The sequence below is a fragment of the Pteronotus mesoamericanus genome, unplaced genomic scaffold, assembly GCF_021234165.1.
Source record: "Pteronotus mesoamericanus isolate MK-2021 breed Mesoamerican mustached bat unplaced genomic scaffold, CSHL_Meso_final contig_169, whole genome shotgun sequence".
Lineage (NCBI taxonomy): Eukaryota > Metazoa > Chordata > Mammalia > Chiroptera > Mormoopidae > Pteronotus > Pteronotus mesoamericanus.
The window spans coordinates 10818699-10845496 of NW_026555068.1; the positions used below are offsets into that span (position 1 = coordinate 10818699).

A 26798-nucleotide genomic window follows, 5' to 3' on the forward strand; every position below is an offset into this window, starting at 1 on the left:
TCTGGGGATCTTTGAATGATTCTTCAATATATGGCAAATATCAGGCAAAATGACTTCTTAACACCAACAGCCTGCTCCCTGCTCAGGGCCACAGCTCCCTGAAATAGCTAGGGAGGGTGTTCTGTAAGTTGTGACTTGCATTGTTAATTTCATGCAGGGAATGCGTTATAGACACTCTGCCTGGGTGCAGTGTTGAATGTGACAAGTTGGTCCTCAGGACCTCATTCCCCTTATGCGTCCTTCTCCCAAGACGAAGCTCATGCCCTGTCTGGGGCTTGCTAGTGATGATGTCACACTACATGCAGCTAGGGCGTTACTGCTCTGTGGTCCCCTGTGGTCTCTCAGACGGAGGCTTTGCGCTGGCGCCTGGCCCTCTGCACTGAATCAGCAGCCCAGGTATTTGCACACTGAAGGGGCAGAGCCACCCCTCTGGACGCCGCCCTAGCCTCAGTTCCAGAACTTTCCCCTTTGGTCTGCAAGCCAGAGGCCATAGCATCAGAGGGTCATTAAGGGCCCGTTCATTTTTTAAATTTCTGTAGTCCCTGTTCATTTGCTGCTTCCTGCTAGATGGCAGTACTCAACAGAGAATTAAATACACAGTCTCAACCGTTCCTGTTATGGCTCGTCTTTTATTCATCATTTTAAAACAAGTAGTACGTTTTCAAGTTTTGTCTTACAAACAGGGCTTTTGAAAAAAATTCAAATTATGGTTAAATTCAGGAAATAAACAGTTTGGACACACAGTATCATGTTATTGATATATGTATAAGTATTGTTCATTATGCAGATATTTCAACACATATTTAAATGCTTACTAAATTTGAAATGTAAAGAGTTGATTTAAGTAAGGAATGTACTACCTAATTCAATTACCAGCATTCTACAATAAACATTTGGTATAGTTCCTGAACATGGGTTTTTAAAAATTAAAAAAAAATTAGCTCTTTATTTACAGTGTTATTCAGATATTTATTTCTTTGAGAATAAAATTTGAGTTTCGAAGAGTTAATGTTGAATTATTAAAAAAAGGAGCATGAAGATCAAGTAATCCTAAACTTGTTATATGGAAGTATTTCTTGTTTTAGATTTCCAGAAATCTTAGTTTATGTTGACACGAATTGTTTTGATTAGTGTCTCTTTACTTGATCAGTCTTCCTTCTATGGAGAGTTTCGCTCCTGGACACCATATATGGGATCAGAGAGCTTAAATTCGGGGTGAAACCTCCGAGGATCATCTGGTCCAGCCCTTTGCCTTCAGGCATGTGAAGCATTAGCCACATTTTGTCGGTGTTATTTAACCAGTTCCTCATTTGTGACTACATAAATGATCAAAGCAGATGAGAGATTTTAATTTAGCTCTGCCGGGTCAGAAAATCGTTACAGGGTGACCAACAAGCCTGTATCAGAGAAGGAACAGTAACTAAGCAGATCTTACAAGGAAAAAGAAGAGAAGAGTCCTGTCCTTAAGAAGCTGGCGCAGTTCTTCCTGTGATAGCGAATCTCCTGTCTTGTGCCCCTACCTGGTTTAAACAACCTATTCCTTTTGAATACTTCTATTTGGGGCTTTATATCCGTCATTTTTTGTTTGTTTGTTTTAATATGGGTATATATTTTAATTTAGTTTCTGTATTAAATAGACCAACTAAGTGCAATTGTGTTAGTAATGCATAATTTGAGTGTCTTGCTCTCTAGAATTTAAGAATGGCGCCACCACCTTCCATGCAATAGAAATGTGAAGGTGTTTGGGCTACAACTTCTGTGCCCCCATGAATCGCCCCTGTCCCTCCATAATCACCTGTCTAGATTCACGTGGCTTCCTCTCTCATTATTCTCTATTTGTCTTGCCTGAAACTGTACTTTGCTGAATAGGACTATCTTCCCAGATAGAAATCTGCAACCCAAAGCACTCTTTACATAAAAATAAATGCTCAGCAAAATGTAAAGTCCATTAAAAAAGAGTGAGAAACACATGAACACAAATAAATGTTAATAAAGAAAATTGGGTGAAAGTGGAAACTTGGGGATCATCACACGTGTTTGTCAGATGCCCAAGGGACAGTTGCAGCACCAAGGAAGTATGCAAATTAACAGACTAGGTCAGTTTTCTAATGTTCAACTGTTATTTTACATGCGCCCAATAAAGCAACTTTGGAAAGTGCCCTAAAATTCCCCAGCTTCCTGCGTCTGTCCACTGCCGTAATAGAAAAGGCACGCAATGATATGGATCTAGATTTCCTGGTTTGGCATCGGGGAGGAGTACGGCTTCCCGAAGTGGGCAGCCTGGAAAGCCTTGGAGACCAGGTGGGACAGAGAAAGAGGTGGGGGCCAGAGCCCAGAACGGGAAGCTACATTCCAAGACCTGCAGGAACAAAACCCTTGTGTGGTGGAGAAAGAGATAAGGAAGCTCGAGAAGTGGGGTTGGGCCAGGTAGTGTTGTTTTCTAAACTAATGGGATTTGTCTGTAGCTTGAAATCTTTGAGGAGCCATGGAAGGATTTTAGTAAGAGGAGAGCGAGTCAATCTACATTCCAGAAACAACTCTCGGGCTAAGTGGAGAGTGCAAGGGGTCAGACGGGTGGGAACACAAACGATCGGACTTTTGGCGTAACGGGGTAGGAAAGAAGGAGCGTTGATGAGGACAGGTGGAATTGAAGGGCGGTAGTTCAAAAGCGCCCGGGGAGTTGTCCAAAGACCTTTCCCTGAAGCCCGTGGCGTCATCCGTCTTCCCCACGCAGCCCCCATTTGAATGGTGTTCTGAGGATTTATACACTATAAAATGAAAGCACGTTTTGGGGGGTCAAACCTACTTGAGCAATTATACTTGAGTTCGAATAATTTAAGTTGGGTAGTCAGATACATTCCTTTTAAAGACTCCCTGGGAGAACCTTAGGCTCAGTTAAGGCAGTGGCTTATTAACCCAATCAGTGACTAGAGCAGAGAGATCAAAGGAATCTTCTGGGAGCTTTGTGCCTCCTGCCCCACCCTTTTCCCCTGCTGGACACACAGACTATCATAGTAGGAAACCCCCTTCTATCATCCAGGGTTGGTTTCTCATTTTACACTCAGGTGCAGGGCAGAATCATCGCAGTCTCATTCAGAAACCTTCAACCTACGCCGTGGACTGGCCCTGCGTGGCTGCACTTTGAAGCTGGGTAGCCTCAGGCTGCTCATTTGCTTTAAGATACTCAGTCTCTCTTTTGTCCATTTTAGTTCAAACTGGAGTTTGAAGTTTGGAGACATTTGAAATTTTTTCAGGGTGAAAGTGTTGCTGGTTTGGGTGGAATAGCACTTGTAGGAGTGCAAGGTAGTCACGCTCAGCTCCTGATCCCTGTCTGGGCAGCAGATGGCCAGCCCCAGGCAGCGCACACCAGCTGCGCGATGCATCTTAGGAGCTCAGCTCCAGGGTCAAGAGGGTTGGTTAGTGAGAATCCATTTCACATGTCATCTACACGGTTGTCTGAACACACACACACATGGCTCCATCCTGGAAAGGAGTTGTCTGGGGCACCCTCTTGGAGGACTCAGATTCCGCCTGCAGGCAGCGCGGAAACAGAAGGGAGCTTTCCTCTTGGAGTCCCACTGCACTGGAGCTTGGTGGCCTTCACGGTGCTCTCTGCAAGCCCATCTGTCCCAGCAGTTGGAGGACTGCTGACTTGATGACAAGCTCCTGGGTAATGAATACCACATATTAGATTGAGATGCCCCAAGGCCTGGTTAATGGCTGCATGCTGTCCGTCATGACACCGTCTACACTAGCCGGCACTGTGCTTTAGTAGTGGGTATCGAACCACGGCTTGGCCCCTGAGACCCCAGGCGTTGAGAATATAAACTCAACTGAGCTTCTGTGGATGGAAAGGAATTTCTAACTTTAAATTCTTTTGTTATATTTTGTGCAGCCGTGTAAAGACTTTAAAAGCCCCTAGGATAGGCCTGAGCTGTGTGGTAGCTGTAAAAATATCCTAACCTATGTCCTCACATTTTCTCTCCAACTTTTGTTTTCCTGTATTCCCGACTCTCACACTCCGAACAAGCTGACCGTGTTTTTCCTGTTTCTTTCTTTTCCACCGCTCTTGCAGCCAAATGACCTGATTTCTAGCCCCACTTCCACCTTTAAAAACTGTATCTTGGACAAATCACTTAAACTTGCTGAGGCTTGGTTTCCTTATTTGTGGGAACTGAGAATAATATCTGCCTTGCCTACTTTACAAAATGGCTCTCAAGATTGAGGGGAGTGATACATCTAAAAATCTTTAAAAAATCATACCGTTTTATAGCCATTTAAGGTGGTAATAGCCTCTCATTACCTAATCTGGGTTACATTAATTGTAGCTATAATAAATTGGTTTTGCGTATAAAAATATTAATGTGATCTTTCTGTTCTGCAAGGGAAATAATGCAAGTTAGGGGCCATGCTAATCTTCTCTGTGTTTGTCCACTTTTAGAATATATGCTGCCAAAGCAAGCACAAAATAATGATAGTGAACAGTTATTGTTTACTAAGAAGAAACATAGGCTTAGGGAGACTTAGTAACTGGTCCAAATTTATGTTAATGTAAAATGACAGTCAGGACTGAATCCAAGGATCCAGCTCCACATTTTGTGCAGTTAATAGCTGATAGGGGCCTACGGAGTAGGAGAGGTGCTTTTAGGTTTTTACAGATTCTTATTACTTTTTTCCCTGGCCGACAGAACTATTCTATACAAGCTTTTGTTTTTTGGTTTTTTTTCTTCTGTGATTTAAAAGATAACCTGTGAATATTGGCATTACCTGGTAGGAATTTTATAGTTTTAAGTGTTGAAAAATATAAAAAAAATACATGAACTTTAGAGTCTGACTGGTTTCTAAAGTACTTAACAAAGTTACTGTCTTGTGCAAGTTACTTCCTTCAAACTTAGTTTTCTCACCCTTAAAAGTGAGGATAGTAATTGCTACTTCATGGGGCTGTTGGCAGGATTGAATAAGCTCACATATGCCAAGTACTTAGAAAGGGACTCCCTTCTCATAATAGATCAATCAACAGATATTAGTGACTTCTTTTTATTTTTTTGTTGGCAAAGTGAGTATTTCTCTTTTTGATATTCCAGTTGATCAGACAGCAACACACTTTATGTGAATTCAACTTCATTTTCCACATAAAGATATAATAAAAATTATAATAATATTTAAACATAAGATAGCAAAGAATTATTGGATATTTATGTACCAGACTCTGAAACAAGTGTTTTATCATTCTTATCTCATATAATTGCCACGGTAACTCTTGGGTTAGGTAGCATTATTATCTACATTTTGGAAATTCAGTTATGGAGCAGCTAGGTTGAACCAGCCGGGATTTGAATCCCTGCAGACCTACCATAGAGCTCATTCTCTTAGTCACTGTGGATTGCAGGAATTCCATGGACCAAAGAAGAAAAATGTACATTTCGTGATTTCTGAGACTAAGAGTCATTTTGTTGCTGAAAGAAAAAAATATCCTGGACCTAAAAGCAAATCAAGGTAGATCCTTAGGAGAATACACCTTTAAGACCAGGGTTTTTAACCTGAATTTGACATCATTTTTAGATTCCTAATTATATCTGTAATTCTCTATGAGAGATACACAGTCAGATCTTAGAATCAGATCTTTAGAGTACTTTAAAGCAATGCTCTACACTCTAAGATCGATCCTTGCTCTGGTCTCAACTCCAAATTTATTCAAGGCTTTTAACTTTAGAGAATCCCTAGAATAAAAGGTGTTCTGTGGGACTTAGTTCATTTTTAAAAGTTTCGAAAAGATTATCCATTTCAGATAGATGAAAATCTCATTTGAAAACTTCCAGAGAATTACATTGCCCACATAACCCGCTGCTTTATTACACTTGCCATAAAGACTAAACAAAGGAAACAATAATCGCAATTCTTTATGTTGTGGCTAAAATCATTTTGCTTGGGAGGAGTTGGGGCCAGTGAGTCATTATCTATCGTTGATCAAAGTCTGAACCTTTTATTTATTTATTTTCCCCTAATTTTTACAGGAGTAGGTGGATAGTCCTTAGTCCTGGTGATTTTACTCCACTTCTCTACTTTGAAAGCTAGACAGAAGGAAGTGACTACGTGTAAATGACTCCTGGAATTCAGTCTTCTGGTGGCAGAGAAAATTAAGTGGAAACAGAATTTTAGACTCGAGACCTGATTGTGGATCTGTCACTCTGCTCCGATGGGCTGTATGACCTCGAGCAAGTCACTTCACCCCTCTGGGTTTGGTTTCCTTCTCTATGAGTGAGGACTACGTGATCTCAACGGTTCCTGTTAGTTGGAAAGTTTTGTGTTTGTACATAGTAACCCTGAAAGATTACATTTATTAAGTCTGCACTATGGCTGAAAGACTTTTCATTTACTACAGAGTTTTTGATGCCTTCTGGTCTGAAGAATCTCCAGCTGCTCTGATGATAGCATAAGGAGACTGCATGCTGTTCCCTCTCAATGCCAAGCCAGGCCCGCTCGGTCCCTCGGATCCCAGTCCTTCATGGAGACCAGGTCTCAGCAGGCATGGCAGTGGAGGAAGCTGGCACCCAGATGGTTGCTCTGCATGAAACTGTCTCAGGCTACGGGCCGCCCCGACAACACCTGGTAACCAGGCTCGCCCTCTGCCAGTCACCCAGGGCCGGGCAGCATGGTGCGCATTCAGAGGAGGAAGCTTCTGGCATCTTGCCTGTGCATCACAGCTACCGTTTTTCTGCTCGTCACACTCCAGGTACCAAGGATTTGGGTAGTGCGTGTTGCTTCCTGGGTATTTGCCACCGTTCCTGCCCCTCCCTGTTCTCTCCAAGTACTTTACTTTTTGCTTTATCTCTCAGGATCAGGGATTTTCTGTCTAAGGCACTGGAAATTCTTTTTCAACAGATGAAAGTGAGGGTTAGTGAGTGGATGTGTCAGGGAGAAACAAGATCAGTGATTAGGGGGTCCGTTTGTGACTCTTGTAGGACCTTGGTGTCAGAGGAAAGCAGTGCTCGGTCTGTCTTATTGGGGCAAAATTAGATGGCTTCCTCAAAGTCCCCTCCTGTGATCACTTCTGAAAGGTGGCATTCCTGAGGAAGCAGTGACTATTATGAGAACAAGGTAGTCTGTTCTGCGGAACACAAACATCTGCACAAATAAATTTCTCATTCCTGACATATGGTACTACACCAGTGATTTTCAACCTTTTACATTTCATGGCACACATAAACTCATTACTAAAGTTATGTGGCACACCAAAAAAAAAATAAAAAAATAAAAAAAATATATTTTGCTGATCTGACAAAATCAAAATCATAGGTATAATTTTGGTTGATTTACAAAAAAATAATAATAGTAATTACCTACTCCTTTTGCTCCGAAGTGACTTTTAAAAAAATCAGGTGCCTATACTTGTATATAAGGATTTCTGGTACCAAGAATTAACCAATCAGTTGCAACCTTATTATGCTGTGACGTGACCCATCAGGTGCAACTCTGTTCTATGGCCTATATATTTATCATTCCAGACAGGACATTCACATTGGTGGCTATTGTTGTGTTGGCTGTTGTCTCTTTTCTAAAATAAGTTTTTATTTATTTACTTTTATAGAGAGGGGGAAAAAAGGGAGAGAGAGGAGGAGAGAAACCTCAGTGTTCAAGACATACATCATTTGGTTGCCTCTCGCATGCCCCCAACCGGGGACATGGCCTGCAACCCAGGCATGTGCCCTGACTGGGAATTGAACTGACCACCTTTTGGTTTGCAGGCTGGCACTCAATCCACTGAGCCACACCAGCCAGGGCTGTCATTTTTTATTTGACAAGCTAAGAGAAAAGATTTAGTGTCCTTGACTAAACAGCCAGGTGTTGCACATTTTAAAAATTCTTGCAGCACACCAGTTGAAAATCACTGTATTAGACAAAGGACTGTATCAAGTAGGATGACCTAAAACATTTCTTGAGTCTTCCCGATTATTTCATTTAGTCAGATACATTGATCTTCATTTGCTGATTTCAATTTAAAGTAAAAATTACACAGTATTATTAAAAGTACAGATATGAATTCATATATATTTAGCACCCATTCATGTCCATTTCATAAGCTAAAGGACTTTTAAAGATCATTTGTGGATGTGACTAGTTCAGGTGTGGGGCTGATGGAAATGGAGCGGCTCTCTGGGCTTTCTCACTATAGAGGGTCCACCTCCCTTTCTGATTAGGACTGAAAGAGATACAGATAAGAGACAGCCTGGCTCTTTGCTTCTACCACTTGCTGCTGCCGGACCAGGGTTCTGGTCAGAGGAGAAACTTGACTCCCTTCTTGTCTATCTTGGAGGTACTAGGTAGGACCTGCTTGAGCAGGAGAGGCTGGAGTTTCCTGCTTTTTTCTATGGGAAGTTATGAGAGAACTTTGACCTTATCCGATATTAACTTTAGTACTTTTCCCAGTTATAAGAAATGCCTGTGTCTAAGCTGAGAGCATTTTTTTTTTAATGTTAGAATAAATTGCCATGTATTTGGTATGCATATCATTTCCAAGCTTCTGGAATATGAGAAGAGGAATGGTTACTAGAGCTAAAGCTTCATCTGGATCTTGGTTTCAGTTTGTCACTGATAGGATGGTTTGGACTGTTTCCCAGTCTGCACTGATATATTGTCTGCTTCAGTGTTCAGAGATGCAGCAATGCTATTTTTTTTAAAAAAACACTGAAAATGAAAATATATGATCGAGGTCTGTCTGGAAAAACTCCAGCTGTTGTTAATATAACAAGAATGGTTTGTGTGACATCAGTGTAACCTGGCAGCCAAGGAGGGTGGACTGGAATGCACATACGTGAACAATGACGACTTCACTGTACTTGTCAGTGGGGGCCGTTGAGTGCGCTTGTGTACTGTGTGTCCGTCACAGCGATAATGGCTGAGTGCAACGACTGTCCTCCAGAACAGTATAATTCATGTGCATTGTTTTAAATTGCTAAGTGTGTGGTAATTTGTTTCAGCAGCAACAGCAACTTGAAAAGAGGCCTAAAATCATCAAGATGAATAGGAGATGTAGAAAAGGAAATGAAACTGTTTAACTCTGGTAATAATTGTCTTTTCTTTCAGGTGGTGGTTGAGCTGGGAAAATTTGAAAGGAAGACGTTTAAAAATTCCAATTTGCGAGAGGGGCACGCAAAAATGGGGGAAGAGCCTACGCATGTCTACCCGTTCCCTAGAAAAGAAGCTCTGACCCTGAAGAGGAAAAAACAGCTGGAAACCGATGGCTACCCCATCATGCTCTGGTGGTCCCCACTGACGGGGGAGACTGGAAGGCTGGGCCAGTGTGGAGCAGACGCTTGTTTCTTCACCATCAACCGGACCTACTTACATCATCACATGACCAAAGCGTTCCTCTTCTATGGTAGGTAGGGCTTTTGCCCTCTCCCTTTGTTTGCTGACATCCTTCTCTAAAGCTGAATTACTGCTTACTTACCAAGGAAGAGATGGTGGACCCCCCTTGAAAACACTTGAGCATACCTGATTTCCTTGGCATTTACTCTGTGGGAGGCCTGAGCATTTAGCAAATATGAAAAATAAATAAAAGGGGGCGTTGGCCGGTCTACTGGTATTTATAGGGGAGAAGAGATGTTTCTTCTCACCTTTTCACAGTTGGGTTCTATGTTTACTGAATTTGGTATTGAGGGAATTGGGTTGATGATATTGCTGATATCAATTCAGAATGCCCCAGGATAATTTGCCAGGAGATTTTGATTACCATAACAGATGTTCATTTGGGCATAAGCCAAACACAAATTTTTTTAATGTCATTAGATTAATCAGAAATAAAAAGATTGCCCAGCATCAGCTTTCAAGAGCAAGTTGGTATTCATTCCTTCTTGAGGCAGATTGTATGTCATGCTGGGATTGAAGGGCACCCAAACCCAGCGAGGTAGAGTTAGTAAGATGCAAGTAGCCGTTAAAAATACAGAGCTCCTTGGTGATGAGTGGTAGGAACAATCAGGTATGAATGCACATTAGCAAACTCAAGCAAGTGTAGGCAATGTTAATCAGTTACTTTAGGAAGTGGGTGGAAGGAAATCTATTCTGGATTGGTGTGCGCGTGTAAGTATGTGTAAGCATAGCATTGGCTTTGGAGAGGCAGGACTGAGATTGGGGTGTAGAGCTGAGTCATTCTTGGTGTTCTGCTTAACAACAACTTAAATAAAGTAGAAAATGGGTTCATCAGGAGCCAGGATTAAGGTGGGCTATATGAATATGCCCTGCAGTTGGTCAGGGTTACAGAGCAATGGGCAGCAGTGCCCCCGTATAGGGGAGGAGCCAGGGAAATTCCAGGTACTCACAAGTGTGGACATAATGGAGTGCGGGTCCTCCCTGAAGGTCTGCTAATGTCCCGTCCACTTCCTTTCCACCTCTGCTCTTAGAAGGGAACCAGCATAGCTCGGAGGAGCAGAGGGCTATTTAGATAGGTCCAGGCTGGTGGCTAATTTGCCCCGAGGGGAGAACAGCCACCTGAGTGGTGTCAAATGCTTATTTTGAACATCATTTGATGACAGGGCCCAGGGAAGGTGTAATGGAATATATGGAACCGTATCATGATACCTTTCTAAAACCTAAAGAATTCTGAATTTTGAAACATAAAGCTCTGAGAGTGTGTATAAGGGATTATGATTTTCTGGCTTTGTTTTGAGATGAAGCAAAATTAAATGTATGAGTTCAGTTTCCCAGACTTTAACAGAAGCCACTAGAAATATTGCAGTTATACACTAAAACATGTAGACAATATCATGGGTACTTATGGACCCTGTGACAAAGCTTAAGAAATAAAAGAGTACGAGGGAACTAGAAACACTCTGTGAGCCCCTCCCCTACCCCATCCATTTCCTTCCCTCCTGCCCAGAGGGGACCACAATCCTGAAGTTGCTGTGTGTGCATGTGTGTGCATGTAGACATACACAATCACATAAATACCATGTGCCATCATTCTTCTAAAACTTTTCTAGGTATTGGGTTGGCCAAAAAGTTTGCTTAGTTTTTTCCATAAAATAAAAAACACCCTTTTCGTTTTCACCAATGACTATTGATTTGGATGTTTTGAGTATGTTGGCTATCTCCCATGTGGGGTAACGTTGATTGTTCTCAGTTAATGTCTCAATTTGATGGCTCTCAACTTCTGCTGGTCTACCCGGCCATGGAACATCTTCCAGTGAGTATTCTCCAGCACGAAACTTCGCAAACCACTTTTGACCTGTTTGGTCGGTAGTCACAGCACCTTCTCCATACACTGCATAGATCTTTTTTTGCAATTCAGTTTTGCTTTTACCCTTTCTTGAAATAATAAAGCATAATATGCCAAAAATGTTGCATATTCTCTTTCATCTTCAGTATTAAAATGGCTACACAAAAATTTTGGTAAGTTGTTTTTTAAATGCATGTTGATATGAGAGCTGTCACAATACATTCTAACAAAATTATTCTGAATGAAATTAAAGACAACTAAGCACTAGAGCCATTTTATGGAAAAAACCAAATGAACTTTTTGGCCAACCCAGTAGTGTAATATGTTGACTTTCTGTCACTTGATTTTTCTTTTATGTGGTTTTTGAGGTTTATCCATGTTGATTGCTTACAACTCCAGTTCACCCATTTCACTATTGTATAGTATCCATTGTATTTATATGTCACATTCCATTAAATAATTTTCCTGTTGTTGAACACTTAGGTTATTTTACAAACCTTGCTTATGGCAAACAGTGCCACAATAAACAGTCCATGTACCCGTGTGAGATTTTGTGGCTTTTATACCCAGCAGTGGAAATTATGTTTATTAGCTATTGTCAAACCAATACCCAAAGTGGTTGTATTACTGTCAGTATCTTTTAAACATTTAAAACTTTTTAAACATCCTATACATGCAATATAGCTCCTATATTTCCAAAAATGTGCTTAGATTGTTACTTCTTGATTTTTCAGTTTTAGACATTATATATTGATTTTTACTCTGGAGATGAGTATTTAAGTTTCCTTCCTCACCCCAGCCCCAACACACGCTCGATTTCTCATCCTCATATCCTTTCCAAAATGTCATACATTTTAGATTGATTAATATTCAGTGTATTCATCATGATGTAGTCATAGTGAACCAGACTGCTTGTAGTGTACTAAGATTAACTTTCCTGCCCAAGTTGTTTGCCCTGGAGTAGCATCAGATATTCTTAAAGAAATGCCTCCCCAAGACCCCTGGCTTGCTCTAGTCCACAGCGTTTGTCCTTTTTCTCTGGTGCACAGCTGCCGCCCTGGCTCCCCATCGTTCTGGGGTTTCCCTGTGCCTCCCTCTTGTGTTGCCTTATCTGTTAACATTTATGCCTTGTCATCCTCTTTCTTGGTTTATGTCTTTATTTCTGCGTGTTGTGAGAAAGGTTCGGAGAAGATAAGTTTTTAGAGACTTTATATTTGTGAAAATGTGTTCATTTTACTATTACTTTCATTGATGCTTTGGCTCAGCATAGAAATCTAGGGTGGAAATCCTTTTCTTTCTAACTTTTAAAGATATTTTCCCACTGTCTTCTAGCTTCCAGTGTTAGTGCTGAGGGATCCAAAGCTGCGTTTATTCCCCATCCTTTGTACAGGGTGCTTTTCTGTTCTCCTCTCCTCCTCTGGAAAAATATAATTTTCTCTTTTTCACCAGTTTGGAAATTCAGTAATGGCTGCTTTAGTGTGTGTCTGTTTCCTTTTATTAAGATAAGTACTTGAATATCCAGTTGCCAGAAAGTCTACAAAAGCAGCGTTTAGCGTAGTGACTTTTGCAGGACTCACAGAGCTACAGGTTTACACACTTAATTTTATTAGTACAGTAAGATTCAGTTCTCTCAGGGATGGACTTGCCTCCAACCAAATTCTCAGAAGACTAATGTGTTAACCAGACTGCTTCTGGTTTGATTTTCATAGCTCAGATTGTGTTACTCTCTGCTCCTTAACCACCAATGATTCTCACTGAGAACTGAAAATGTGCCATTTTTATTGTGCTGGCTGTCAAGGCTCTGTGCAGCCTCACTCAACCTGCCTCCTAAACTTAACTCCTGTTAATTCTATCAACTAAACCCTGTGCTCAAAAGTCAAAGTGGAATAGTCACCGATTTAGGCATAAGCCACAAGTGTTCCTGACTTAGCACCATTGCCTATTCCATTTTTGTGTTCTCAAGTGTCCTTCTTAGATTTGTCCCGCCAACATAATCTACTGAATACCTACCGTATGTTTGCCAATGCGGACGAATAATATAGTGTCTGATGCCACAGGTTAGTATCTTGCGACAAAGATGTTATCCAACTGCAGTGCAGGGCTAAATGGCATTTACACTGTGAGAGAAGTGCCAGCAAGTCTTATGGGATCTGAAAGAAGGGAGGGTGCCCCTATGATGGCGGGGTTCAGGAAAGGCTTCGTAAGGCCTCCTTCATGAAAAAGGAGACATTTGCAATGAGCCTTGAGGGATAATGGAATTGGATCGTGCTGGGATTGGAGGAGATTTCAGTATGAAGAACAGCAGGAAGGGAGCCGTGGAGGTAGACATTTGTGGTGTTACCTGAGGTGCAGTAAGGCGAGAGCACAGTTTTGTGTAAGAGAGAGATAAAGATCGAAGGATGTACTGGGACCGTGGCATGGAGAATGTTGAGCGTTGGCTTAAGATTTTGTATCCAATTATGGGATGGCATCATGGAGCTGCTGAAAGTTGAGTGGCCTTTTAAAAGGCTAGTCGTAAAAAAGAAGAAAATCTTATCCTGGGCGACAGCATGGATGGACCTGGATAACATTATGCTAAGTGAAATAAGCCAGTCAGAGAGACAAATACCATATGATTTCACTCTGATATGTAGAATCTCAGGATATGTAGAATCTAGTGAATAAACTGAACTAACAAGCAAAACAGAGACAGACTCATAGATAGAGAGCAAGATGATAGCTCTGCAGTGGAGGGGGTTTGAGAGGTGGAGGGATCAAACAGAAAAGAAAAAGAACTCATAGACACAGACAACAGTGTGGAGGTGGGGGACGGGTAGAGGCTGAACAGGGTATAGGGGATAAATGATAATGGAAAAAACGCAATATAAAATGAACTATTAAAAAAAGTCAACAAGTTTCATGAAAATAAATAAGTACCCAACTCAAATATAACACCTATGAACCATCCTTGATTCCCCTCCATTAGATGCAGCCTCTCCTCTTTAAATGGACATAGAGCATTTCATTTCTTTAACATCATTAAATTGAGCATCTACTATATGCCAGGCACAATACCAATCACAAATATGGTAACTATGGTTTTGCCCTGTATGGTCTTCTCTTCCCCAGTAGCGTACAAAGTTCTTGATACCGCCCCTGCTTCCTGTATCTAGCATAGTGCCTTGTGCACGGTAGGTACTCAGGAATAGTCATGGAGACTGAGAGTTGTGGAGGACCTGAGAGAAAGCCTAAATTCCTCTTTGTAAAGGTGAGAAGACCAAGGCTCAGGAAGGTTAGGGATGTGTCAGGACCACGTGGGAGTTAGCAGTAGCGCTGGACAGAGAACCAAGATCCCCGGACACTCTTCTAAAGAGTGTTGATCCAGGACTCTTTATTTACGCCATACTTGAGTGTACACTCATGGGTATAATTAAACCTGGACATTTGGATTGTGAAATTGCTTAAGGTGTATGGATTTTTTTTCCTAACAAATTGAACTAGAAATTCAGCTCGTTAATAAGGTCTGTTGAGCAAAATAGAAGGAAGGCAACACTTTTCTGTCTGAGGGTTCCAAGTTCTAATTAAGTAGGTCACTTGAAGCTGCAAACGGGCCACTGGTGCAGCAGGATTGAAAAGGAAAAGGCAGGGAAAATGATTCAGGCATCAAAAGCTGATGTAACTAAGGGAAATGGAAACTCAAAGGGTTATGAGACCTTGAAGCTTCTGTAAACCAGAGTATTTTTTAATTTCTTTGTTTGCTTTGTAGTCTACTTTTTCTCCTTCCTAGAGATGATTCGTTTAGTTAATATAAGCACATCTGGAGGTAATAAAGACTTTCACCAGTGAAATATGATGAAGGCTGTTTGTTCTGAGCCATTTGTGAAATGCAAGGCTTTAGCTGCATTAATAATTCTTTCAAAAATTAAGCAGTCACAAATGAAGAAGTTATTATTTTTTGAACCCAAGAGTCCATAGAGCTACTGAAGTTAGTGTTGGACACTCTCACTGTTGTGATTTCAAAATACAACCCTGTGTTTTTAAACAGTTTTCTTGAAATGTGTCTATCATGAAGGAGGGCTTGGAGTACCCTTGATGGGAATGGGTGGTTAGGGTAGGGAACTGTGTTTTAGGTGAGCTTCGAAATAGAAATTTAATCAATATAGGCTCATGGAGAGAGAGAAAGTAGCTACTGAAATAGTTTACTTCCTTAGGAACACAGATGTTAGCATAGCTTGATGAAGTCTGGAGGTTATGAAGAATATTGCTGGTCTTTCTTAAGGGACAAGTACAGAACAGCTCTGTAGGGCTGAATTCTACGAGACTGGAGGGAGTCCTAGTGCCTCCAGCCCTGGGAGCAGCCTCCTTGTCCCCCACTCCCTTGGGTTTTCAAGCACTTTCTTGAATGTGATCTCATTTGCTTTTGAGAACAGCTTTATAGGTATGAATTATGTCTGTTTTGATGAGGAGGAAACTACAACAGAGTTAAAGGGTCTGTCCTAGGTCGTACTTACTTGGGTGGTAGGAACCAGCACTTTCTCTTAACAGGAAATGTGTGAGATAATGCAGCCCAAATTATATTTCCAACCTTGGAGAAGACTTAGAGTAAAGGAATAATCAGCAATGGGTAGTATCATTCTGGAAGACTTCTTGAAGGACATGAGTTACGAGGAAGGTTTTTAGAAAAGAGGTTGTGGATATAAGAGGAGAGTGAGGACACAGAATTGTCACGAGCCAAGTGACAGAAATCAGTGTTATAGTAAACTCTGGGGCCTGACAGGTTAATGAACAAGGGGTTCTGGTTTTCAAACAATAAAGAGACACATTACCTATGGATTACCAGTTCTCAGAGATGTGTCATAGTAAAATACATTTAGAACAAGTGGTAGCGAGTGCAGTAGACATTTTCTTTGTTGCAGAGAGTACTTTGGGGTTTCTCAGTGTCTTAGGGCAGTCACATGCAATTAAAAAGAGAGGGACGCAGGGGTGGGAGCCCAGCTGTTAGGACAGGGCCTCTCAACGGTCAGTCCTCGGGTGGAATCCTCATCCCTCAGTGTCTAGTCAGTCTTTCCCAGTTCACCAAGCATTGGTCAGACTAATGAACTAAATGGTGTCTATCTAAATAGGCGGTTCTTGCTTATACCAAAAAGCTGATTTATTTTGAGTGTCTTCCTCATAACAGGAGCACTACTGTTCATCATTCAAGGTACCTCCTTCCAAACGCCAAGCTGGCTAAAAAAAGTGGATGAGAATCACAAGGTTGCTTAGTGAGCTGAGAATTACAGTAAACACTTGGACGGTCTTGAGGGTTGGAAGAGATAGCCTGATTAGCTTCCTCTGTCCCTAAGAGACGCTAGTAATGATCACTGCCATTATCAGTACCTCTTCTGTGCCAGGCACCAGAGATGCACTCTTCATGTGTTCTCTGATTTAAAATTGTTACAATACTGTGCCTTACCCTCGGTATCTTAGCACTGAGGAAACAGGCCCAGAGAACTAAGCGATTTGCCCAAGGTCACATAGACGGTAAGTGCCTGAGCATGTGCCCAAACCTGAACATCTGTTCTTAATGTTTTACCTCACTGCCTAGGCCAGAGGCTAAGAGCATGCATGCTAGATTCAGCATCTTCTTCCTTTGGAAATGCTAGATACCCAGCGAATCCTGTTATCATTTATCTCTCCCGCTTGGAGGTTTCCTTCCATCATTTACTCTTTTGTTTACTCATTCCGTGTTAGACATTTCATTTGTTTGTTTATTCAATCATCCATTCATTTGTTCATTTATTCAGGGCCTTTCTCATGAACAAACATGATATATGGAATGAAATAAACAAACAGAGGTTTCAAAGCAAAACAAAACAACCAGAAAAATAATGAACTATAATGCACTGGTTTGGTGCAGCAGTAAATAGTAATTATATTTGTAATAATGAAAGCACTGGTTTGTACACTAAATCAAAAATGGATGAGAAGACAAATGTGTGTGGGGAAAGGCTGATAGTGGAGAGTTAAATCTACATCTTCCATAGCAGCAAGACAATTGCAATGATCTAGAACTGAAAATTTAAAAAAAGTAGCATGTTAAGCTTGTTTAGAAATATTTGAAGTGTATATACAGAAGAAGTATGTGAAGGGATTGGAGCGGTGGCTTCTGGCGTGTGGAAATGGGTCGGGGGGAGAGGACACACTGTCGTCTTATGTTGCTGGCCTGATAAAATGATTTCACTTTTCAAGCTATACACAGCGTTAATATGATATAAATACAAATTTAACTAACAAAGACATTTTGTCTGAGGAGATGGTTAAGTAAGACAGTGAGCACAGTTATTAATAATTTATCCAATTTCCAGACTTTTTTGCCTTATCAAGATCCCTTTTCGGAAGAGCATTAATGATACAGAGACATTTGTATTTCTTTGAGCTAAGGTACTCATTTCCTTCCATGAGAGAATGGCACATTAATAATACTTGATTTTAGATCTTTCCAGTAAAAAGTAAATCAACTGAATTTTGCTAGGTCTAGTTTTGTTTACGGACAAAGGCTTGAGTAAGCCTCATAACGTCTAGTTTTAAGGGTTGTTCAGTCAGGGCTAGCCATTCTCTTAGCTCCATTTCTGACTCAGTCCCTCCCCTCCTTTTAAATACTCTCTCCTCTTCAGTAGCGTGTGATAATATAAAGAGTAAAGGAAGAGCAAAAGTGCCTGGAAATCTGAAAGCATTTCTAGGTTAACCTTAAAAATAGGAAAGGAAGCCGAGAAGTGACGAGTGCCAAAAGCCAGGCATTTTCCTACTGGCTGGCATCAGGAGGCAGGGGCAGATTTCATTACTGCAGTTTCAGCTGTTTGGGCCAATGGATATGTTGGCCCCGATCCAATTCTAGGCAGATTCTCTGACACCCAGGAATCCTTTGAGACAAGCTGGCAACTCCATTTTTTAGCAAAGACAACCACATCTTTTAGGCACTCAAAATAAAACTATGTAGCTTTAATTGATATGTTCCTCTTCTTAAAAATGATAAACAAAACAAGATAAAAACAACTTAAGCTGAGGAGTAAGTATAGCAGACCCATTGTTTTTACAGAGTTTACATTCATCCCGTCTGGATAGTTCTAGGGCGCAGATTGGAGCCTCCTGGCCTTTGAGGGATGCGGCTGCTGGGGAGAGTCACATACCTGCTGGGCAAGGACCAGCAGCATCCCTCCTTCCACTGGCTTCGTGTTGTAGGCTTGTTGAATGTGCGGGAACTCTCTTGAAATATTAAAAATTTTGTTTTTTAGTGGGAAAAATCCTCTCTGAAGGAAGTAACTAACTAGTGATGACCACGGAAATGAAGACAAAGCCAAGGGTTCAAGAAACAATGGTTATTAGGCAGAAGATGGCTATTTCAATAAAAAGTAAAACAGTGGGTGAACTTACTGTTTGGATCTGTGCGAAATTGTCCACATAGCTCCATTTTTAAAAGGAAATCATATGCTGCAATATTTGCAATTGAACGACTCTTAGGATGGCTCAGGGTGTGTCCCTTGCTCATGTCAGTGTCTGTTCTTTATTCATTTATACAAGCATCTGTGCAGCCATGTGCTAGTTGCTGGGACTGTAGGGGTAAACACAACAGGCTCTGCCCTCATGAAGGTTATGCAGCATGTCAACAGGATGCTACTAGATAGGAATAAGCTCTTTGGCTTTAGACAGCGTAACCAGGGAGGCCTCCCTGAGAATGTAACATCTGAGGTTGAGACCTGAAGGGCGGGAGGAGACAGTCCTGGGAAGACAAAGCGAATTAATTTCAGGTATAAGGAACAGTTGATACAAATAAGAGAGGGATGGCGTTGGATGTGTAGGAGGGTTAGAAAGAAGGTCACCGTGGCAGAATACCTTGGGTGCGCAGGAAGCTATGCAATGAGATTTGAATGGGAGACAAGGGCCAGGGATAAAGGGCTCCATAAACCAAGGCAAGGGGTTTGGATATACTCTAAGTGCAATGGGAAAATTTCAGGAGGTTTTAGGCAGGGGTGCTATGATCTGATTGATGTTTTGTTCTGTCCTAATTTATGTTTTGAAAAGATCCCTCTAGCTTCTCCTTCAAGAATGAATTTGAATGTGAAAGTGGAAGCAAGACACAGATCCTATTAAATAAGTGGAAATGATATTCTGGATTAGGGAGGGAAACAGTGGAGAAAGAAAGAAATGGGTAGATTTGAGATGTGATTTGAAGGTAGAATGGATGTCTTGATGTCTTTGCGGTATCTATTTTCATAGATGCAGCTGTCCAAAGAGAAAAATTACCTGTGCATATTCATTTAATTCCTTGGCCTCTCAGACACTTTGTTCAGCCTCCTGTTATCAACTTACCACAACTGTGATGCATAAAGAACATAAATGCAGCTATTCATTTCCTTCCTGATGGGTGAAGAAAATATGTCAGTAGATTATTGATCACTAAATATTTTGCTTCCACAGGAATATAAATATTTAATTCTTCAGGTTATTGACATCCGCACATTTTACTTTCCTGAGCATAGACATCTAAATTTGATATCCAAATCATTGGTAACTCTGTAGTTCATTTACATGTGAGTAGCAGTGATTAAAATCTTAGTGTGCAAATGGTAGTCCCGTAATTCACTGTCAAAGACGTTAATGGCTAAAAATGTAAACACAGCTTTCCCTAGACTCATTCGTTTACTGATGAAACCATTGGCATTTAATCAGAAAATCTAGGAGAAAAATACCCAGTGTCATTTATATTGGTCACCCCTCCCCCCTCTCCCCCTACCTAAAAACTCTTTGGAAAGTAGGCCATCCTCTTTAAAAAAAAAAAAAAAAAAATGGCATCTCCTTACTTTTGGTGTAATAGTCTTGATAATTCAGTTCCCTCTTTGTCTTAGCTGGGGTTCCCTAGAGCTGGAGCTTTGTTGGGGGTACAGTCCCAGGTAAATAGGGGTGAGGGGGGAAGGGCCGTGAGGCCAGGACGGTACTGCTTCACCAGGAGACACCGCTGTGCGGTGGCTCGGGAGGGGCTGGGGAAACGTGTCTTAGAGCTGGGAGGAAAGGGGGAGAAAAGTGTCTTTAGCGGTTCCTACCTGTCTCCTTCCTGTCTTTCATTGGTAGTGGTTCTCCAATCTAAATATACATCTGAGTCACCTGGAAAAATTAAAAGAAAAATACCACATTTTGTTTCCTGCACCATGACAAATGAACATCTCTGGAAATGAGGTTCGGGGCTCTTTATCAAGCTTCCTAGGAAGTAAGGATGTGGTCAGTTGTATGTGTGCATGTGGGGGGGGCGGGGTGGGGGGGTTGGTTAATCAGACAGCTGCTAGATGATCTCTTAGGTGGCTTCCACCACTAATGTTTTATAACTTAATATAAAATCTCTAAGTTCCATCATGGAAATCTGTAGATGTATCTTTGGTTTTATATCCTGTCGTTTCTCATGTATACCTATGAGTTATGAGATGCTTAGTCTTTGATAACAGAATATCCAATTATAACTTTATGCCTTTGGGAAAATAAAATCCTCTTTGCAACATCTGCCTTGTGACAAAGTTTCCAACAATGTTTTCGGTTAGAATTGGAAAACAGTTTGTAATTGAAAATGTGAATTTTGATGATTCTCTCGCAGGAATTAGGCAATCAGAGTGTTCTTTTAGCCACCCGGGCATGATCTAGTCTTTCAGGAGCACTTGGTTATTGGACCAATAAGGCATCTGGTGATGTCTGAAAGTGTCAGAGCCAGGGACCTCTGCTTAGAGTAAGATTCTTATTACGTAGCTGATGCTGAGAAAAGCCTGGATCTAGGAGGACAGAAATTCCTCTCTGCTCTCTCCAGCCAGCAGTGCACAGACCCAGAACGCACATTTTCTGGGGGAAATTGCACATGTTGCCATAAAAGTGTAAACCTGTTGAGGCTGAAGAGGGATTTGGGGTCATTTGACTTAGCTGTCTGTGCAGTACACATGTCCCTAGATTCCTTTAAAACAATCCCTTTCAATCCCCCTTTGATCAAGGACTCTAAAACTCCTAGTTTTAGAGACTTGAGTGGCCCATATTCTCTTTATTCTCAAGGCAACTAAATTCTAGTTTTAATTTTCATACTGACATTACGCAGTTTGCAAGCTCCCTGGTTAAGTTGTCCCATAGTTTTACATGAACACGGATACTCATACTAATTACCCATGTTTTCTACTTTAGCCTCTCAATTTAGTTTTCCAAACACTCTTAGGTTGGGTCACCACTATATGGAGAAGAGTTGAAGGCATAAAGATGAAATGAACATTTTTGTTTTTCAAGGCAACCAAGTAACTTCTGCTTTTGCTCATCTTATAACTTTGATCCCCTTAATCAACGCTCTCTCTCCGAGGGTAATGTTAGCTTTGGTGCCAGAGCACCACGAGGCTCATGCAGCAGTTGGCTCTTTCAGGCACAATCAGTGTATTCAGTGGTGGTTGGTGATGGTGTTAGTGGTGCAGGGGGTGGTGAGTTTTTAGCACATGGGAAAAATTTGCTAGGCTTAAATAGGAACTGGGTTACTTCTTCTTTTTTTTTTTTTTTTAAATTAAGATCAAGTGTCACTTCTTATTGTTGCCTATCCTCATGCCTCCTCTGACTTACTGGTCAGCATTTCTGTCATCGTCTCCTCCTCTTCCTTCTCAATTGTTTCATACATGTCTGTCATCAATTATAGAATGAACATTACTCGCTTGTAACACCCCATCATGCTGCATTTTATACTTTACAGAGATCATGGTGGCCTTTTTTGGTGGGAAGTTCGTGGAGTGATCTGTGCTATAACCAAGCTCTATGCCCCAGATTACTTGAGAAACTCTGCGGCATAACGGAAAGACTTGGGGCCTGAGAGTCGGTGAGAGGAAGGCTGACTTCATCTCCACCACTTATTACATCTGTGGTCTCCATTACTGAATCTCCTTAAGCTTCGTTTCTCATTTGCCATGTGAAGATAATAATTCCATGTTAGGTAAGGTTTTTGTGAGGTTTAAAGAGAATTGATGTAAAATGCCCGGCATATTGCCTGGAACACGGTAGATGGTCAATATATAATGACAGAATTTAACATAATATTTTTATGTTGATAGTATGCCTTTATTACCATTTTGATGTCCATGAGATCTATAGTGAGGTCCCCTCTTTGATTTCTGACATCAATAATGTGTGTACTGTCTCTTTTTTTCTTAGCCTCGCTAGAGGTTTATTGATTTTGTTGGTCTTTTCTGAGAACCAGCTTTTGGGTTCATTGATTTTTTTCTCATTGATTTCCTATTTTCCATGTCATTGACTTCTGCTCTAATTCTCATGATTTTGTTTCTTTTACCTCCTTGGACTTAATTTGCCCTTCTATTTCTAGTTTCCTAAGGTGGAGACTGGGTTATTGATTTTAGATCTTTCTTCTTTTCTAATATATGCATTCAATGCTGTAAATATATCTCTAAGAATGGCTTTCTCTCTATATCATAAATTTTGATAAGTTGAGTTTTAATTTTCATTTAGTTAAAAATAGTTAAAAATTGACCTTGAGGTTGCTTCTTTGACTTATGTTATTATTTAGAACATGATGTTTAATCTCCACATATTTTGGGATTTTCAAATTACTCCTCTGTTCTTGATTTCTAGTTGAATTCCATTGTGGTCTAAGGCAAATATTGTATGACTTCTATTCTTTTAAATTTGTTAAGGTGTGTTTTATGACCAGAATGTGGTCTATCTTGATGAATGTTTCACATGAGCTTGAAAAGAAAGTACATTCTATTGTAGCTGGATGAAGTAGTGTGTAGATGTCAATTATATCCAGTTGATTGATGGTGCTGTTGAGTTCAACTATGTCTTTCCTGATTTTCTGCCTCCTGGACCTGTCCATTTCTGATAGAGGGCTGTAGAAGTTTCCAACTATAATAGTGGATTCATCTGTTACTCCTTGCAGTCTATCAATTTTGCCTCATGTAGTTTGACAGTCTTTTGATATGTTTATACATGTTAGGGTTGTTATCATTGTTATATTCAGATAAGCTAATATAAAATTAAAGAGCAACAATAATAGGATTATAACAGATTTAAAAACTAAACTAACAGAGACTTTTTGGGGGTAAAAAGGATTTCCTTCCTCGCTGGTTGAGGGCACTCATCTGTTTTGGAGGACTGTTACAGAAGAAAAGTTTAGTGTTCATATTCAACTTTGACATTCATAATAGGATATTGCTGTAAGACAAGAACAGCCTTCTACGCTGCTGCTGTTTGGAGGATGAGTCAGCCCTGGGATCTCCCCAGCTACTCTCTCAGTTCTCTCCCCAAAGCCTCCTTCCCCAGACTCTCTTCAGGTGTCTCTAGCTCACTCTTCCCCCACCTTTGCTGAAGCCCAGGCTGTGTACTAGATATTTTATATAAAAATAATACAGAAGATAGAATAGGAGGGGATATTTCACAACTCATTTTATGATGCCATTATTACCTGGACATCAAAACAAGACAAAGAGGCTGAGACAAAGAAATATGGCCCAAATGAAAGCACAGATCAAAGCTCCAAAAATAGAAGTAAGTGATGAGAAGATAGCCAACCTATCAAATGCACAGTTCAGAACACTGGTAATCTGTATGCTCACTGAATTGGTTGAGTATGGTTGCAAAATGGAGGAAAAAGTAAAGGCTATGCAAAGTGAAATAAAGAAAAATATACAGGGAAACAACAGTAAAGGGAAGGAAACCAGGACTCAAGTCAATGGTTGGGAGCAGAAGGAAGAGATAAACATTCAAGCAGAACAGAATGAAGAAACAAGAATTCAAAAAAATGAGGACAAGCTTAGGAACCTCTGGGACAACTTTGAATGTTCCAACATCCAAATCATAGGGGTGCCAGAAGGAGAAAAGGAATTGCAAGAAATTGAAAACTTATTTGAAAAACTAATGAAGGAGAGCTTCCCCAATCTGGCAAAAGAATTAGACTTCCAGGGGATCCAGGAAGCTCAGAGTCCCAGAGAAGTTGGACCCAAGGAGGAACACCCCAAGGCTCATCATAATTCCATTACCCAAGATTAAAGATAAGGAGAGAATCTTAAAAGCAGCCAGAGGAAAGGAGACAGTTACCTACAAAGGAGTTTCCATAAGGCTATTAGCTGATTTCTCAAAAGAAACCCTACAGGCAAGAAGGGACTGGCAAGTAGTATTCAAAGTCATGAAAGACAAGGACTTACATCCAAGATTACTCTCTCCAGCAAAGGTACCATTTAGAATGGAAGGGCAGATATAGTGCTTCCCAGATAAGGTCAAGTTAAAGGAGTTCATCGTCACCAAGCCCTTATTATAGAAATGTTAAAGGGACTTATCTAAGAAAAAGATGAACATCAGAAACTATGAACAGTAAAATGATGACAAACAACTATCAACAACTGAACCTAAAAAAACAAAAACAAAAACAAACTAAGCAAACAACTAGACAAACAGAATCATAGAAATGGAGATCGGAGGGGTGGGGGAGAGGTGAGATTGGGGGAAAAAGAACAGGGAATAAGAAGCATAAATAACAGGTACAAAATAGGCAGGGGGAGGTTAAGAATAGTACAGGAAATGGAGAAGCCGAAGAACTTATATGTACGACCCATGGACATGAACGAAGGAGTGGGGAAATGCTGGGGGGAGGGGCGTTGCAGAGTGGAGGGGAATAAAGGGAAGAAAAAAATGAGACAACTGTAATAGCATAATCAACAAAATACATATTAAAAGAAACAAACCAACAAAGAACAGCCTTCTAGAGTCAGACTGTTCTCATAAGGGTATTTTCTAAATTACTCTAGCTCCTGCTTTAACATAACACAAACTAAGGCGAGTGCTCAGCTCATGCATGTCTCCTGCTGAGAAGATACTCCCTCCAGCTGGACAGCTCGGCCACAGGCCTGCTGCTCTGTGGCGGAAGGAAAGGGAGAAGGCCTTTTGCTCTGTTGTCCTAGGTGTTGGCGGAGAAAGATTTGAGAGAGAGAAGAGAAGGCAGGTAGAGACCAGTGTTTTATATTTTCTCTTGTCAACCCCAAATTCTGCCTGGGGGTCAGACTTTGAAGAGGAGACATTAAAAATATCTTTAAAAAAAAATTATTTATTTATTTATTTTTAGAGAGGGGGAAGAGAAACATCAGTGTGTGGTTGCCTGTTGTACACTGTCCCCCGGGGGCCTGGCCCGCACCCCAGGCATGTGCCCTGACTGGCAAACTGGTGAGCCTTTGGTTCACAGGCGGGCCCTCAGTCCACTGAACTACACCAGCCAGGCTAAAAATATCTGGCAAAGCAGGGAAAACCACTAAGACAAGCAGATCCTAAGCTAAAGTGTGGGGTCTAGCATGGTTAAGTTGGTCAGACTGACATAGCCAGGCAGGGCGCTTCTGGTCGGCTCTCCAAGCTTCTGTTGGGTGTGCCTGCTTACTGTGAAGGTGCAAAGTGTCCACAGGCAAAGGCTGGAGGCAAATGCCTGGCCAACCTCTGGAGGGTGTGTGGCAGAGACTTAGGCGCAGGGCCGTGGTACCCTCCGGGTTGTCCAGGACAGCCCTGTTTTCACCTGCAGTCCCAGCATCCTCTCCGGTCAGTGCCCTCTGCCACTCTTCATAGTGTCCCAGTTGTACCATAAATGATGCGGCCATCCTCAAGAGGTGTCCTCCCAGTGAGCAGTGAGGGAGACTAAGTCACCAGGGGAGCATCCCCAGGCCCTTGCAGGGCCCCTGGGGACCAGATGGCAAGTCACACCAGGTACCAACTTTAGCTGCAAAGGCAGCTGGATGTCCACTGTGAGGTCAGAGGAATCAGAGAACAACACACCGGTTCTAGAACATCTCCTCCACTGGCAGACATGCTCATGAAGAAGAGGGGGAGAGGGAGGTAGAACCCGAGAAATCTAATGGGCATTTTTGGCTAGAGAGACTGTATAGAGCCACAGGCTTAAGGTGATTGGTTAGCTTTCTGAATTGGTGAATTTCTATGTGATTTTTTTTAATGACCTCTGTGCGGCTTGGGACCAGAGGGTGAGTTAAGGCAGGCTTTCCTACTCCCTTACCTGTTCACTTGCCCACAGGAAGCCAGAACGTGAGGAATTAGTTCAGAACTCACTGAGGTGAACTTGATTTCCTAAAACCCAATAAGGTAAATTTTGTGGGCTCTCTAAAATGTTTCACCCAGCGAGAGGGGGACACTCTGAACGCAGGCTCCGATTCCAGCTGGTAGCCCTTGATCCCGCCTTCTCTTCTCCTTTCTGTCTTGCCAACTTCAACCAACCTAAGCTTCCCTGAGTGGAGGGAGCCAACATTCCCTGGAGAGACAAAGGTCATTTTAGCAAATATATGTATACAAGCCTTTCCCTTAGACAAAGATACAACCCCCTGCTCACCTTCTCATCACCTTCTATCCTTGTCCGTTTGTTACCCACCTTGTCCAAGCAGCGCGGCACAGTCCTCTCTGTCTTCTTACCCTGCCCCTTCTCAGCTCTCTGCACCACCAGCTCAGCTTCTGCTCAATTAGGAGTGACACGCCGCCACCAAATCCTCCCGCTTGCTCAGTAAGATGAAGGCATTTGCTAGTCCTCATTCTATGTGACTTCTCTGTAACCTTTGATATTGTG

At 41.5% G+C, this 26798-nt stretch overlaps 1 protein-coding gene across 1 annotated transcript in view; it reads left to right on the forward strand.

The window, feature by feature from the left end:
- FUT10 (fucosyltransferase 10) overlaps window positions 1-26798 on the forward strand; it is a 65325-nt gene that overhangs the window by 778 nt on the left and 37749 nt on the right. Inside the window, exons 2-3 of the mRNA XM_054566051.1 lie at window positions 6383-6733; window positions 9085-9379. Of these exons, the coding sequence (XP_054422026.1) occupies window positions 6653-6733; window positions 9085-9379 (376 nt within the window). The 5' untranslated portion in view covers window positions 6383-6652. The remainder of the gene's footprint in view (window positions 1-6382; window positions 6734-9084; window positions 9380-26798) is intronic.